The sequence below is a fragment of the Ipomoea nil genome, unplaced genomic scaffold (assembly GCF_001879475.1).
Source record: "Ipomoea nil cultivar Tokyo-kokei standard unplaced genomic scaffold, Asagao_1.1 scaffold0146, whole genome shotgun sequence".
NCBI classification, from domain to species: Eukaryota; Viridiplantae; Streptophyta; class Magnoliopsida; order Solanales; family Convolvulaceae; genus Ipomoea; species Ipomoea nil.
In genome coordinates this window covers 1731780-1746687 of record NW_017616574.1, presented here as the reverse complement: position 1 = coordinate 1746687, position 14908 = coordinate 1731780, and the positions used below count along the sequence as shown (strand labels likewise).

The 14908-nt window shown below is 32.9% G+C and overlaps 1 protein-coding gene across 3 annotated transcripts; it reads right to left on the bottom strand.

Annotated features, from left to right (window-relative positions):
* Positions 1 to 4410: 4410 nt before the first annotated feature.
* Positions 4411 to 14241, bottom strand: LOC109173009 (bifunctional riboflavin kinase/FMN phosphatase-like). Of its 3 annotated transcripts, none has more exons than XM_019322263.1 (11): positions 14039 to 14241; positions 7761 to 7904; positions 7028 to 7214; positions 6547 to 6677; positions 6346 to 6415; positions 6187 to 6252; positions 5643 to 5797; positions 5472 to 5567; positions 5021 to 5172; positions 4834 to 4920; positions 4411 to 4749 (listed from the first exon to the last, which is right to left on the bottom strand). In XM_019322263.1, the coding sequence occupies exons 2-11, from the start codon at positions 7834 to 7836 to the stop codon at positions 4606 to 4608; spliced, it is 1164 nt and encodes a 387-aa protein (XP_019177808.1). In that variant the 5' UTR covers positions 7837 to 7904; positions 14039 to 14241; the 3' UTR covers positions 4411 to 4605. The 3 variants fall into 3 exon arrangements, with proteins under 3 accessions (XP_019177808.1, XP_019177824.1, XP_019177817.1); XM_019322279.1 differs by lacking the exon at positions 14039 to 14241 and adding an exon at positions 9792 to 9926 and having other exon boundaries at positions 4837 to 4920; XM_019322272.1 differs by lacking the exon at positions 14039 to 14241 and adding an exon at positions 9331 to 9461.
* Between the last annotated feature and the right edge of the window lie 667 nt (positions 14242 to 14908).

The following is a 14908-nucleotide window of genomic DNA, read 5'->3' as shown; positions in this document are numbered from 1 at the left end:
CCAAATACCGAGAGCACAAAGAATCTGTACACTTTAAATGTAATTCACACTGCTACTATTGAGAAAATTCTTCCAATGCAATTGGCGCCAATCCTGATACTTTTTTTTTTTTTCTTTCCTTTTAAGTATGGATTATGTATGTTAGTGGATAACAAATTTCATTTTAGACTTATTTCTTGTGATTGGGTGTAATTTAATTCCTACTACAAATATCAGAAGTTTAGATTTGATTGAGTTTTTTTGTGTTCAGGAATGTATAATTTAATGTTGAGTATTAAAACTCGATTTTATTTTTTATAGGTCTGAAATTCATGAGGTTTATAATATAATTTGACGAAAAAGGAAAATATGAATTATAAAAATAAATAATTTTTTTTTATCATATACAATATAATATAAGCATTTATGCTGAATATATGATCGTCTTTCAATATATAATGTGGAGTATTGAATAACATTATATGAATACTTCAACAATTAAGATCACAAAACTAATACTATTTGTATTAAGTAAGACTTCAAAGGTAACACTACATTTCCTCATAAGTTTATAATAATTAAATTCTTTAAACTCAAACTAATGTTTGAATACTTTCAAAAAAAAAAAAACTAATGTTTGAATACTATTTTTGGATATAACTAAAATCACCTTATTATCTAAATTGGAAATTCAAAAATCTTGTACTAAATTGACACTTTCACCTAGCTACGATCTAAAAAGAAAAAAAGAAAAAAATTTTGCGTCAAATTCATGATCATAGATATAATACTAAGTTGAACTAATAATAGAATCTGCTTGCTAGCAGCATTAAATACTGCCCGAAGAGCTTGCGTGAAGATGGGAAAAAGTGTATAAAATGATGACCAACAAATGCTCTCGCCTGCCTTGAAATGGGTTATAAATTAGTGAAGCATGTTTTTTGTATTAGAAGGTTACTCTTATAATTAGAATGTCCGTTAGTTCAAATACGATAGATCAAAAAGAATTGCAGAGAAGGAGTAGATAAAATTAAAGAACAAGAAAGGATGACAATGTTCATCTTTACCATTTCATTCCAAAACAAGATTATATATATACAAGGTATTATGGAGTGAATTAATGATAAATAATTACATAGTTGTTACAAATGTTACAAAAGTAATTATAATCTTCACAATAATTATAATATTTATAACAGTTACGACTACTGCAAGGTTAAAAAAATCGCTAGGCGCCCTCTAGGCGCCTGGGGACCGTCTAGGGCGCCTAGAGCGATTAATCAGCGCCTAAAGCGCCTAGGCGGGCGCCTAGGTGGCCAACCGCCTAGCGCCTAGGCTCGATTTTTGCAACTGCAGTTACGAGTTTGATTATTGTTAATATTTTATTAGTCAATTCAATTGTCCATGGTTTTTATAATGAAGTTTACTTCTCTTGTATGGGCTGCAGATTATTATACAGGAGCGATATTTATTCATGCTATATATAATCTCAAATAGTGGTTGCATTCACCATTTAATTAGTTTTTACTATTTCGTCCCATCAATGAAGAACACATAAAAATACTTAGCATTTTTTTTGATACAAAAAGGAAAATAACAAGTAGATTTTAAAGAATAAAACTCTTGTTACATTGTCTCCAAATAGAGCTAATTTATCGAACGATAGAAATATATAACTACTATACTGGATAATAAGGTCTCGACTAGAGAGCATTAGTAAGAATTGAACTCATGACCTTTTCATATGAGAATCATATTACACCCACTCGTCCACCCCTCTCGAAATAATTGAATTATATTTATTCGATATATATGATATGCGGATACCAATGTAATATGATAACATATGTGTAACATTATTTGAAAATAAATAATCGTGGAGAGCTTACAAGTTGTGTGTGGAATCTCATGCAATGTGGGTAACAAATGGGCATGATGAATTTGTATGGTCCAACTCAATAGTGATGAAAATCATCAATATATATTCTCAAAGAACCACACCAACAGACACAAACAACTCATCATTGTGTAGTGACTATATAATGTTAAAGACATAAAGGTGTAGGTATGGCGTTGTGGAATTGATACCATTTGAAAGATGCTCTTATCCATTTTTTTTTTCTTTGGAGGAATTTTGGCAAAATGAAAGAGGGTACAAGGGGATAAGAGGACAAAGATTCCCCTATTTGATCAATTTGTGTACAAGCAGTGTTTGGAGAGAGGACATAACAATATGTTTTTGCAAAATCACATCAAAAGTCAAGACATCAACTATAACATTTGAAATGATTTAAATAATTGTCAATATAAATAATTGAATGATTAGATTTCAAGCAACTTGTTTTCCATCTATAGTTAATCCTTCTAGCTCATCATAGTAAATAAAAATAATCATCCATAATAGGATAGCAGGTTACCCAAAAAAAAGTTGTTATCTAGAGTATGAAATAATTTTATGCATAATGTGATCACCAATTATTAAAATAAAGAGACTTTAAAAGCATCTTAATGTTCTTCATTTTAAAAAAAAAAAACAAAAAAAAAAAAAAATGGAGAAAAGTTAGACATGATATCCAATTTAAAGAAGCGAGGAAATGGTTGAAAAGACCTTCTATCGAACCTTAACAACAAATCAACAATATTTTTTGAAAAGACCTTCTATCGAACCTTAACAATAAGTCAACAATATTTTTAATTTCTTTTTTTCGTAAGTTTTTTCTCTAACACCGTCTTCAACTTTCTCTTGTCCGAATCTGTGTTTATAATTCCTGAATTGAGTTTTGAAAATGAATTTAGAAAATTGAAAAACCGAAGTAAACATGGTTATCTATTTTACTTGATGAAATTATATATTTTCAGTAATTTCTTCTAAAACAATTACTTTGTATTTGTTCTTATTGTCATTTTTAAAAAGATTTTAATTGAAAATTGATAATAAAGACAAGATATTGCCACTTTTGATCCGTCAATTATTATTTACTTTCCACATTTGATTCTCAACTATTAAATTTGTCAAATTTGGTGCACAAATATGCTTTTGTTGCCACATTTAATCTTGTCGATCAAATTCAAAAAAAAAAAAAAGTGTAAATTTTCTCTAATATGGGGTTGTTATATGAGAAATATTATCCATTCAAATCTAAATATACAATAATATTACTATAATTTGCTACATAATTAAATATAACAATAAAATTATACTTGTACACATAATATGACAAAATTAATAGTTGAAAAGTCAATATAAGAAGTGAACAATAGTCAGGTAACTAAAAGTGATAACCTATTCTATCTATCTATATATATATATATATATATATATATATAGTAATAAGAGTCAATAAAGCTAGGTTTATAACGGAACAAAAAATATGTCCGTCCAATTATATGAAATGAATGGTTCAAATTACTTTTTATTTTCCTATTTTACCCTTTATTATATGATTTTCTTTCTTTAAATACTCATGCATTCTGTTAGTATAAACATTAGTAACAGAATATTCCGTTAATTATTTATTATTCTTAACTTATTCATTGATTTCCATTAGGAAAGTCTTAGGTTCAAATCACATCACAATTAGAGTTGGCATAATTGTTGAACATATACTATGAATATGTTATAGTGTATTACCATACCAATTACAATAAGCATTTAGATAATTATTTTTAAAAATTACAAATTAAACATTAATTTTAATAATTATAATTAACTTCTCAATTGATATACTTTGAATTACTTATTTAAATATAAACATTGTGCATTAAATCAACATAAAACTAGTATAACTCTAATACAAATAATGTTTTCTTAAAATGTCGGTTAGTACTTAGTACGGAGGGTAGACTTATTCGCTTAGAACGTTCAGCTCCGAGTCATCATACGATAAAGAAGGCGTCATGCCCACAGCTTAAGTCTACCTAACCAACCCAATTTCATCACTGAGAGAGACTCCACTATTCAACCACTTACCAAACATTTCATAATTCACTCTCATACTCTAACACTTCGTAAATGCTCCCACCAAAAATCTTTATATTTCTTCTAAACAACTATTATTACATTTTTACAAACAAGCGTAACTTTAGGTACCACATTCATTGGTGCACAAGGTCTAAAAGCCACATTATTTATGATCTTCAAGTATAAGAAATATGTTCCACTCATTCAAACATTGTTTTCACGGTATAAAATAATTAACACTAAACTATACACTTTTATGCACAAGAAGTCCATTACAAACCCTCATAGCATGGATTGAACCCCTCGAACCCTACACTGCCACTAAAAGTAAATCACAGCAAATCATTGCAAATTATATCGTAGACAAATTAATATATTATGTATCAACATATTATGTACATATATTCTTAAATCTACCCTTGTTCTAAATTCATAATATATGAGCTATAGGTAAATAAACTAATGTACATATAATGCATTAACTACATATATATAATCTAGACCAGATCCACAACGCATATGGTAGACCCTAGTCTACACTACAATGATTGAAAAATAGAGAACCACCAAAATGGTTTTTATAAATTTGATAAATAAAGGGCAGTTTTTTAAATGTGATTTATATTTGTAAAAATGCCCACAACTATTTTCTGCTTATCGTACATTCATAAATTGTTCTGGAGTAGAGGACTCTTAAGGTAGGGATCATCTCTGTACTTTGAGTATAGAGGAAGCTCAAGGGCATTCTCTGCAACTCTTCTATCCTCATGAATCTTTGCTATCAAGCTTTCAAGCGTTGAAAAGTTGGCCTGAAATGTCATGTGCAGTAGTTGATAAACAAGATTTGCCATAACAAACACGATAAAAGGCGCGAAAAAGAGGCTAATGTGTACTACCTCAGGCCGTATATAGCCCACGATTACAAGATGCAATTCCTCCCCATAGAAGTCCTCACTAAAGTCATGTAGCAGCCACGGCTCCTGAAAGAACAAGAAATTTTTTGAGAATTATGAACTGATCTGAGGAAAGGTATGTATAGATCAGAGTTCTGTTTGTATGTAATGTACATATCACACTCACTATGGTCTTCTCTGTGTTATTGAAGTATGGGTTCCAACCGATGCTCATGACCATTTTGTATATACCATGATTAGATAATCCAGCCCACCCGAAATATACGCCTGATGGATATTCCGTAAGGAGGTCTGAATACCCAGTTGTGGATAAATTGGCTGAAATAATAAGTAAAAATGATAAGAGTAACTTCTTGTTTTTTTTTGTTTTTTTTTTTGAAAGGAAGTAACTTCTTGTTAATACTGATGCTGATGAATAAAAAAGAAAAGAAATCTAGCAATGGATTCTCCAATATCCTCAATGCCCCCTCCATCAACTATGATATTTCAAGGCCCGTAAACAATGAATTTTACCGACTAGTTTACAAGATAGTAGCATCTAAAATTTTATGGAAATCCTACTAATATCCAAAGGACAAGTGTTGATTCAGCAGAAATTAGTAAATTTGTTTAGGCACCTGTTGGGATCCCAAGCACCTTTGAGCCACGACCAAATCCTCTAACGACAGGTCCACCAATGTGCCAAGTTTCTATAGGTAAAATTCCTGCCACCCCTGCATAAGTTTGATTGTCAGAAATGACAAACTGAACCATCACTTAATATGCATAAAATGGTAAGAAACACATACAGTCTTGAAATGCAGGCAGGCCCCACTTTTCCGGATGCAAATCAAGAAGTGAATTGATCACCTCATCAGCCGAAGTGAATAGATGAGACTGTTTAGGAAGGGATGGTACAGCAACCACTTCCATTTCAGCAGCCTTACCAGCAGTAACACCAGGTCTGACATAGGCATCATTCCATTTAGAAATCAGTCTAGCTATTGGTAGTTTATAAAGTCCGCAATTCTATTGTTGATTCAACAAATAAAATTAAGAAAACTATGGTATATGTTGATTAATTAATATTGATCAAAGCCATAACCTGAAAGTCTACAAGTCATATCTTAATTAGTATTATGCACAGGTACTTTGTAAGATGCTGTTTTTGAAGTGTATGCTTTATTCGATATAATTGCTACCGCAATAAACTTTCTGACTATGAAAACGTTATATCATAAATAAAAAATAAAATAAAATAAAATAAAAAAATTGAAGTAGTATATTACTCCAGGTTATCACCTAACTAGCATCAAATTCATATCCACAAAAAAAAAATCATAGAATACTCACAATGAATCTTCAATGACAAGACAGTTGGATGGATTTATACCAAGTCTTTTAGCTACTTCAAGAAAACTTAAACAAGAGAAGAACACAATATATAAGGCTACCACAAGAGAATATCATGTAAAGCATGTGAATAAGAAAGATCTTTATATTCAATCTTACATTTCAGGATTTGGCTTTCCAGCTGTAACTTCATCACCTCCAACAATGGCGAAGAAGGATTCCTTCCAACCTATAGTATGTAAATCATACTCTAAAATAAGCAATTTCATGCAACATTCTTGACGTGTCATATTTGCATTATATTTACCTAAATTATGAGACAGACCGACAAAAAAAAGAATAGGTTTGAGTGCCAACTACCTTGATGATAAGAAATTTTTGTCTCTATGTTTGACTTCGGAGAATTAGAAGCCAAGGCCATTAGCACACCATGACTTTTGAGATGATTAATCAATCGATTGGCACCTGGAAGAGCTTTAATATTAGACCACCTACAATTAGAATCAGAAATAATGATTACTCCCTCCATCCCACTTTACTTATCTTGTTTGCTGTTTTATTGGTAAATAAAACTAAATTTTGAATTATGTTTAAGTTTTGAAAATAAAAATTAGATATTAGGAGACTATATGTTTAGTTCTAGTAGCCCCAAGATTCATAACTTCAAATTACCAAAAAAAAAAAAAAAAAAGAAGCTTTAAAATGTTGGTCAAAATTAAATTGTGTTGACAAGTGAAATTGGAAACCTTCTAATAATATGATAGATTTTATGCCCAAGAACATGAAACCTTCAAAAAAGGCTGTACATTATTCAGAACAAGAGAACATTAACATATATTACCGCTCAGAAAACATTGGAGTAATTTGTGTAAGAAATTCTTCTTTTGTTAAGGGAATCTCATAATCTTCAACAACCACAGCTGCAGCTTCTACAGGTGTCTTCCCTACTATTTTATGAGTTTCTCTGCCATCCCATTGCTTTCCATAATTAACTAGGGCAACCTTTAGAACATCACTCACAATGCCATCTGTCAGGAAATTAAGTTCAATTTGAAACTGGTATTCACAAAGCAAAAGAAAAGGAAAAGAAAGTAAAACCTCACATGTACAGAATATGTTACTTCAGATAGGTTGTTCTACATAACTATGTCATGTTCAAAGTTTATCAAAGATGTTCAGGTCTAGCATTGTAGATCATTTAAAATCTCAGGAATAAATGGTCAATCAATTCTCCCTACATGAATTTCAAGCACATTAGTATATCATTTGACATAAAGCATTCCACACAAAATGCAATGATGTAGATGAAAAACATGTAGAATGGAAAATTCATCGTACGACAAAAATATACTGCATATAACACATGAACATGTAATGGTATTGAAGGAGAGTTCAGGAAATCATATGGTCGAAATAAATATTATTTTAAATTTTTTAACTTTTATGGTTGGTGCAGTTTAATTTTGGATCACAAAAATGCCTAAAAAGGAAAGGGATGATTTCTAGTCTACTGGCTCAGAAATTAGTCTGTTCATTTATCAAGCAATACATACATAGCAAGAGTTACAAATCACCTGTGTTTAGAAGTGTACCATCCAAATCAAGAATAACACAAGAAACAAGCTTCTTTAAAGGTTTCACCAATGACATTGTGAAGAGTGTCAGAGAAGCCCAAATCAAGGTACTTGTGCTCTTTTAGGTAACATATAGATCACCTCCTGTTATACCACAAAGAAGCAAGATTTGATTGATAAATATACCATAAGATCCTAATTCAACTTCATAAACAGTAACATTAACTATCTAACTGGAAAGCCTTATTGCATACACATAGAAGCCTTATGCTATCAGCAATTGATAAAGGTATTTATACCACCAAAGCATTTGGTCTTAAATATTAGGAATTATTTGCAACAAGCACAAAAGACATTGTGAAGAAGTGGATGGAAGCCATCATTAACAGGCCGCGAAGCAATGCTTTGCCTACCAAAACACTAAGCGGTTTGGGATTCTTACTTATTCAAGTTAGTTGATAATACCAATATGTAAGTGGAAAATTACAATAACAAATTCTATAAAAAAAAAAAAAAAAATCAACTCCTCAAAGTGCATGATACACAATGCCAAGTCCACTACCAAGGAGAATTGAGTAGGGGTGGTCACAGGGCGAGGAATGGGATATTCCCGTCCCTGACCCCTATTCCCCACCCTTGCATCCCTGTCCCTGCAGGGAATCCCCAGCCCCAATCAACACCCCATTCAAAATAGTTGAACACTGCACATCTGAGACCCCTCTTTTGCACTTGAGTGAGCACAAAACTTAAAACATAAGCTAAAAATTTCTTACTTGTCATTCTAGTAATTTCAGTTCACTATTCAAAATCAGTAGCCATCTCTAGAGTCTAGAACAGAGTAAAGTATGGGGATAATCACAATTCAAGTTTTCACAAACCAATCACTTATGAAGTTATGATACAAATAAGAAAAATGAGTTTAAAAAAAAAAAAAAAAACATGGTTCTAGCTAAAAATGAAAATTCAATGAGAGAATTTAACCCCAATCATCTCTATTTGTTCCTCAAATATTTGAATAATTAAAGCAAAATCCTTAACAATCAATTTCAACTCATCTATGGTGGAAAATAGAAAACGTTAACAGATTAAAAATATACTCCGTAATATAAAGCCTCCCTCAAAGAATTACACCAACGAAATTGAAAATTATAAATAACACTAAAATATGAACTTACATAGAAACTGATGGCATATACTCCATAAAATTAAGAGGAAAAGGTGTTTAAAAAAAAAAAAAAAAAAAAACATATTAAGCGGGCAAGGAGGGAGAGCGCCAGAGGCAGTGGCGAACAAGGGACTACTAGTTAGTGGGGGCAAATTTCAATGAATAGCAGTGTAACTTGAATACGAGCTTGTGTACTTGACACTTCGTGACTACCAAAAATATATATATATATATATATATATATATATATATATATATATTCATATCATTAATTTATAGCATATAGACATTAAGGGCATATTGGAATGATAAACATTGGGGAAATAATTAAATAAACATACAGAGACATAAACATACTGGAATGATAAACATTGGGGAAAAAACATACTAGAAAGATAAACATACTGGTCACTGGAAGCAGAGACACAACAATCAGCATACTGGTCATTAATAGATTATACAGAAATTGATAAACATTGGGGAAATATACAGACTACAGTCATATAGAGACCCGGCAATGACAGCATACTGGAAGCCGAGCAGTGTAATAGTGGAATCATTGATAAAAATTGGGGAAATATACATACAATATAAATTGAAATCACGGAGTTACAGAGCCAAAGACCTTGTGGTTGAGCAGCATAGCTGTGGCCCCTCAAATGAGAGGGGTCTCAGGTTCGAACCCCAGTGCAGGCAGTGACTCTTTGTGCTTCAGTAAGTTGAGAAAGTATGTATGAACAGATACTACATTCTAATAGAGTCAATAGCATTCAAAAAAAAAAAAAAAAAAAAAAAAAAAAAAAAAAAAAAACTACGCAAATTTCATAATTAAGCGTAACAAGTAAATTAATTTTAAAAAGGCACACCAGATGGATTGGTGAATGAATTTGAGCAAGTCTTCAACCAAAGTGGACTCGAGTTCAGGAAGTAAAGAACCCAGAAAATCAATCGTTCATAGGGATTTGTATGCATATAGCGACGAGATTCTCGTCTCGGATTTTAAAGGGAAGCATTATGGGTGAAAGCGCTCAGTAAGACAGTAACGGGCTTTTGGATTTATTGCACTCATAACATTGGTGTCTAGAGAATGAGCATGAATGGGACTTTATTCTTTGTAACAAACAATGTTCAAATTAGCTACTAAATTATATGCAAAATATAATTAGGCCATTCAATTAAAAAAATATAATTGAGCCCTTTTTTTTAATAATTGAGCCTTATTTAAAATTATTATGCAATATCTGTTTTTTTATTATCATTGATGTGACGATCATTTTATTAAAATTTTATTTTTAAAAATTTATTTTAATAATTTTAAATAATATGGAGTATAAAAAAACCACCATCCCTTTTTTATTTTATTTAAAATTATTAAAATACTTTTTAAAATATTTTTTTAATATGATGATCGTCAAGTCAGTAATAACTAGAAAAATATGTCAATTTTGGTTAATAACTAGAAAAATAGGTCAATTTTGGTTGAATAGCGTGACTTTGGACAGTTCAAAGACATAATTATACTTTTTAAAAAAAAAATTAAATGGCCAATTACATTTTTGCCTGTAGTTCGATGACTAATTTAAACATTTTTATCTCGTTTCGACCCCAAACTCACATAACTAATCCAGGCATTATGCAATGCTCTAACTCCTGGACAAAGTATACCATGTGGGAGGATGTAAATCACGGTAACTCAATGGCTCAGCAGACAGGGCCAAATGTCGGTGCGCACAAGGGATCTGCGACTTTGGGCATAATCCCCATACTACCGTTGCCGAGGTTCGAACCTTGGTCTCTTCTCCCAAATACTACCTACTGAACCAATGAGCTAAGCCCATGCGGGCATGTGGAAAGATAATACTTATATCGGCTATTTGAATATAAATTACATATGTTTACATTGTCAAAAAAAATAAGAAAAATATGTAAAGAACAATAGGCAAAGACAAACACCTTTATTAGAACATAACATACACATGATGAAACTTGAAAGAGCTAAAAAAGAAAGAAAAAGACTTTAGGGGAGTTGAGCACTGATTGATGTAAGGCTTTAGCAAAAGAAAGAAAGAGAAACAGCCCAAATGGCACATCATCTAGTATTCTAGATTTCTAGCCATAGTTAATTCACCAGCCCATATAAAAAGCAAGAGAACAGAGATACAGATAAATCACACATAACAATACATGAAGAGTTTTACTCTATGTTATGCTAACTAGTAGGCTCATAGCAAGGAAATAAATTATCACAAAATGTAATCCATATTAAACTGAAATTGAATAGAACATGCATTAAACATACATACATAGAATCAAAGTATGCCATATATCTTTGCAAATGCTATTCTAATGGGAAAATATTCCCTGTTTAAACTACTCAATAGTGTTTCCGGTTTCCTTTGCACAGAAGAGAATTATACTTTCACCTTGAGAAATAGTATCTTCAAAGTACACCAATACAATAGATAATCTTCTGTTCTAGTCTATACTCTATAGCTCCATTTCAAGCATCATTACATTACACAATTACAATGTTATTATTAATCTATAGCTCTAATCACACACTTTGATGATTACTTGAAACCTAGTAATCAGGGTTATCAAGGCGTCGCCTAGGCGCCGCCTAGGCGTCTGGGCGGTCACGGCCTTGCGCCTAGTTCGCTCGCCTCGCCTAAGTGCAAAATACAACCCAAAACCCCACAAAACATACATGGGCAAAACCTACACACTAAGGCGAGTTGACCGGTGTAATTTTCAACTGGAGAAGACGCCGGAATCTGCCTCACGCGCCGGCGCGTGGCGTCAGAGCAGCGGCGCAGCAGCAGCGCGTGGAGGCTCCGATGGCGGCGCGATTCGAGCTCCGGCGTCGTCCTCCTGTTCCGAGGAAAGCCCACTACCTCACCCTGACATGTTATCAATAAATACTAGACTTCTCACTACTCTAGGAAAAACTATTCATCTTCTCAAAGATGACTTGAAGTAAATAGGGTTCAAAAAGGCTTCCCAAGACAAGGTATTTTCAATATACAATAAATACTAAACTTCTCATTATTCTAGAAAAAACTATTCATCTACTAAAGGCAACTTGAAGTAAATAGGTTGCCCAAGACAAGATATTTTCAATATATATGTATATATTTTATATATTTAATACTCATCGCCTAGTCATCGACTAGGCAAGTTGGTGGCATCTCGCCTAGAAAGTCCGCCTTGATAACCTTGCTAGTAATTACAAATACAAATTCCCTCACAAAAAAAAAAAAAAAAAAAGGATGGAATTTCCAGTCTTTGACTGGCCTCGAAGGCCGGATTTTCCAATCTTCAATGCTAGAAAATCCGGAATTTGTAGCTTTTAAGGCCAGAAATTCCAACCTCCAAGGCCGGAAAGTGTAAATTCAAACATAAATTGCAATAAACTAGAAGAAATCATTCAAAGTTCAAAGTTCAAAGTTCAAACAATGGCGAGACAGGAAGCAGGGCAGGTGGTCGGCAGGCTCGGCGCTGTCGCAGGGGAGGGGCAGCCACTGGATGCACAGGCTTGTGGAGCAGTTATTTTTGTGTCTGGTTCGTTAACAAAACTTGACTGAAGTTATTTTTAATTCAATTTTTCATAATATTAATTTTAGTATTAGCATACAAAATTTATATATTTAGAAACTACATTAAAAGTACTATTAAACACAAAAAAAAAATAAATAAATAAATAAATAAATAAAAATTAAAAATAAGTAAAAAATATTAAAGAAAATAAATAAAGAAGAAAGTTGGTTTGACCAATGAATAGTAAGTAAGACATAAATGAGACAAAGGGAGTACAGAGTACTAATATTGGACACATAATTTGTGCATCACGTATAGAAAATAGAAAATACTAATACATTTTATTAAAAAAAAAAAAAAAAAACAAATGGGATTCGGTTCTGTTTAATACTGAACCGTTTGGGTTACAAAACAATGTTACCAAATGGGTTTTCAGTAATATACTGAAGTGTCCACCCCTACCCACAATGCAAAATAGACCCTAATCAATGGTATAATTTGACGGGTCCCTAGTGAAATCTTGAATACAAACCCATGCAGAATCATACAGAGCATCCCACTGTTAATACAAACCTTTATAAACCAAATTGTTATGTGAGCCCAATATCAGTCCAGTCTGAAGGTTCTTACACCAAGAGGATATTGTGAGCCCAAGCTTGCTGGGTTTGGGGGCAAATTATGTGGTGAACCATGATATATTTTTCAGCATACAGCACTAAACAATCATTTAACAAATCATTACTCATCCCTACTAAGTTTTATTGCCAGTATTGCCAGTACTAAGCTTTATGCCTCAACATACTTAAATCAACTTCCGGCCTCAACATACTGCCAGTACTAAGCTTTATGCCAGTAAATCATCACTCATCCTTAGTTCTACTTCAATGTTTATTCTGTAGTTTTATGCCAGTACTAAGCTTCACAGAGTTTCAATAAGCACACAGACAATAATTAATGTTCAAGAGCATAAGTGCCTAACTCTAGTTAGCAATTAATCATCCAAAAAGCACATACATTAAGAACAATATTAAGGATACTCACATACACATACTCACAACTCACTGCTCACATTCAATTATTCAAACAATATTAGACATACACATACTCACATTCAAACAATAGTAGACATACACATACTCACAGTGAGTAACTCACTGCGCACATTCAATTATTCAAACAATATTAGACATACACATACTCACATTCAAACAATAGTAGACATACACATACTCACAGTGAGTAACTCACTGCTCACATTCAATTATTCAAACAATATTAGACATACACATAATCACATTCAAACAATAGTAGACATACACATACTCACAGTGAGTAACTCACTGCTCACTTTCAATTATTCAAACAATATTAGACATACACATACTCACAGTGAGTAACTCACTGCTCACATTCAAATAAAACCTGTAATTTAGACATTTAACAAAACAAATTGAGATCTATTACACGACAACACCCATAAAATTCAGTATTGAGTCTAAGATTTTGGGAAATTAGGGTAAAAACAAAATTAGGGAAATTAGGACAAAAAATAATTAGCTAATTAGGAACTATGAACCTGAGATTATGAACTGAGAACGTGAGGCGGCGACCGGTCACTGGTTTTCCGTCACTTTCGTGTTTGGTGGCGACTGGCGATGCCGCGAGGAGCCAAAGACAGTCTGGACAGAGGCGATGTGAAGAGCTACAGCCGACAGAGGATCCCGAGTCCTGAGAGGAGACGAGAGCGACAGAGAGAGGCGGAGAGCGACAGAGAGAGGCGGAGAGCAGCGAGAGAGGCAGAGAGCGAGAGACGAGCGGTCAGCCGGACACGATGAAACAATGAAAATTTTAAAAAACAATCTAGAGTTAATTCCAGCAATGGTCCTCCGACTATTATGATTTTTCAAAATTGGTCCTCGTCTTTTAATTTGGACAAAATAGACCTTTGACTATCAGATTTGTTCCAGCATTGGTCCTTCCATTAAGTGTCAGTTTGTTAGGCATTAAGTAGAGGGGTAGAATGGTCATTTTCTCTTATTGCTTTCTTCTTCCTAATGCTGGTGCATATATGTATCAATCCGTACACACAGATGACCATCACTACACCCAAAACTCCATTTGCAAGTCTCTAGGCAGCTTCCGCCTTGATGGAATTCCTCCTGACCCACAAGGAGTTCCTTAAATCGCGCGAGGTCAAATTTGACATTGATGCAAATGACATTCTCTCTGTTACGGCTGTTGATAAGGGCACTGGGAAGAAACAAGACATCACCATTACAGGCGCCAGCACCCTTCCCAACGATGAGGCATGACAGTTTCCATTACTAATTTGGTGCCTTTAGAAACATGTTGATTGAAGATACACTAAACTATGATGCTTGTCTTTTTGCATATCAACAATAAACCATTATCTTCAAATGAACTGGATTTGCAATTCAAGATATAT

Bases quoted from the DNA above. Each gene is read 5' to 3' on its own strand.
- LOC109173009 (XM_019322263.1), bottom strand. From the start codon at position 7,836: ATGTCATTGGTGAAACCTTTAAAGAAGCTTGTTTCTTGTGTTATTCTT. The intron at 6,678-7,027 runs GTAATATATGTT...TTCTAATTGTAG, and splicing joins ACTCCAATGTTTTCTGAGCG to GTGGTCTAATATTAAAGCTC. The intron at 4,750-4,833 runs GTACACATTAGC...ATGACATTTCAG, and splicing joins GCTATATACGGCCTGAGGTA to GCCAACTTTTCAACGCTTGA.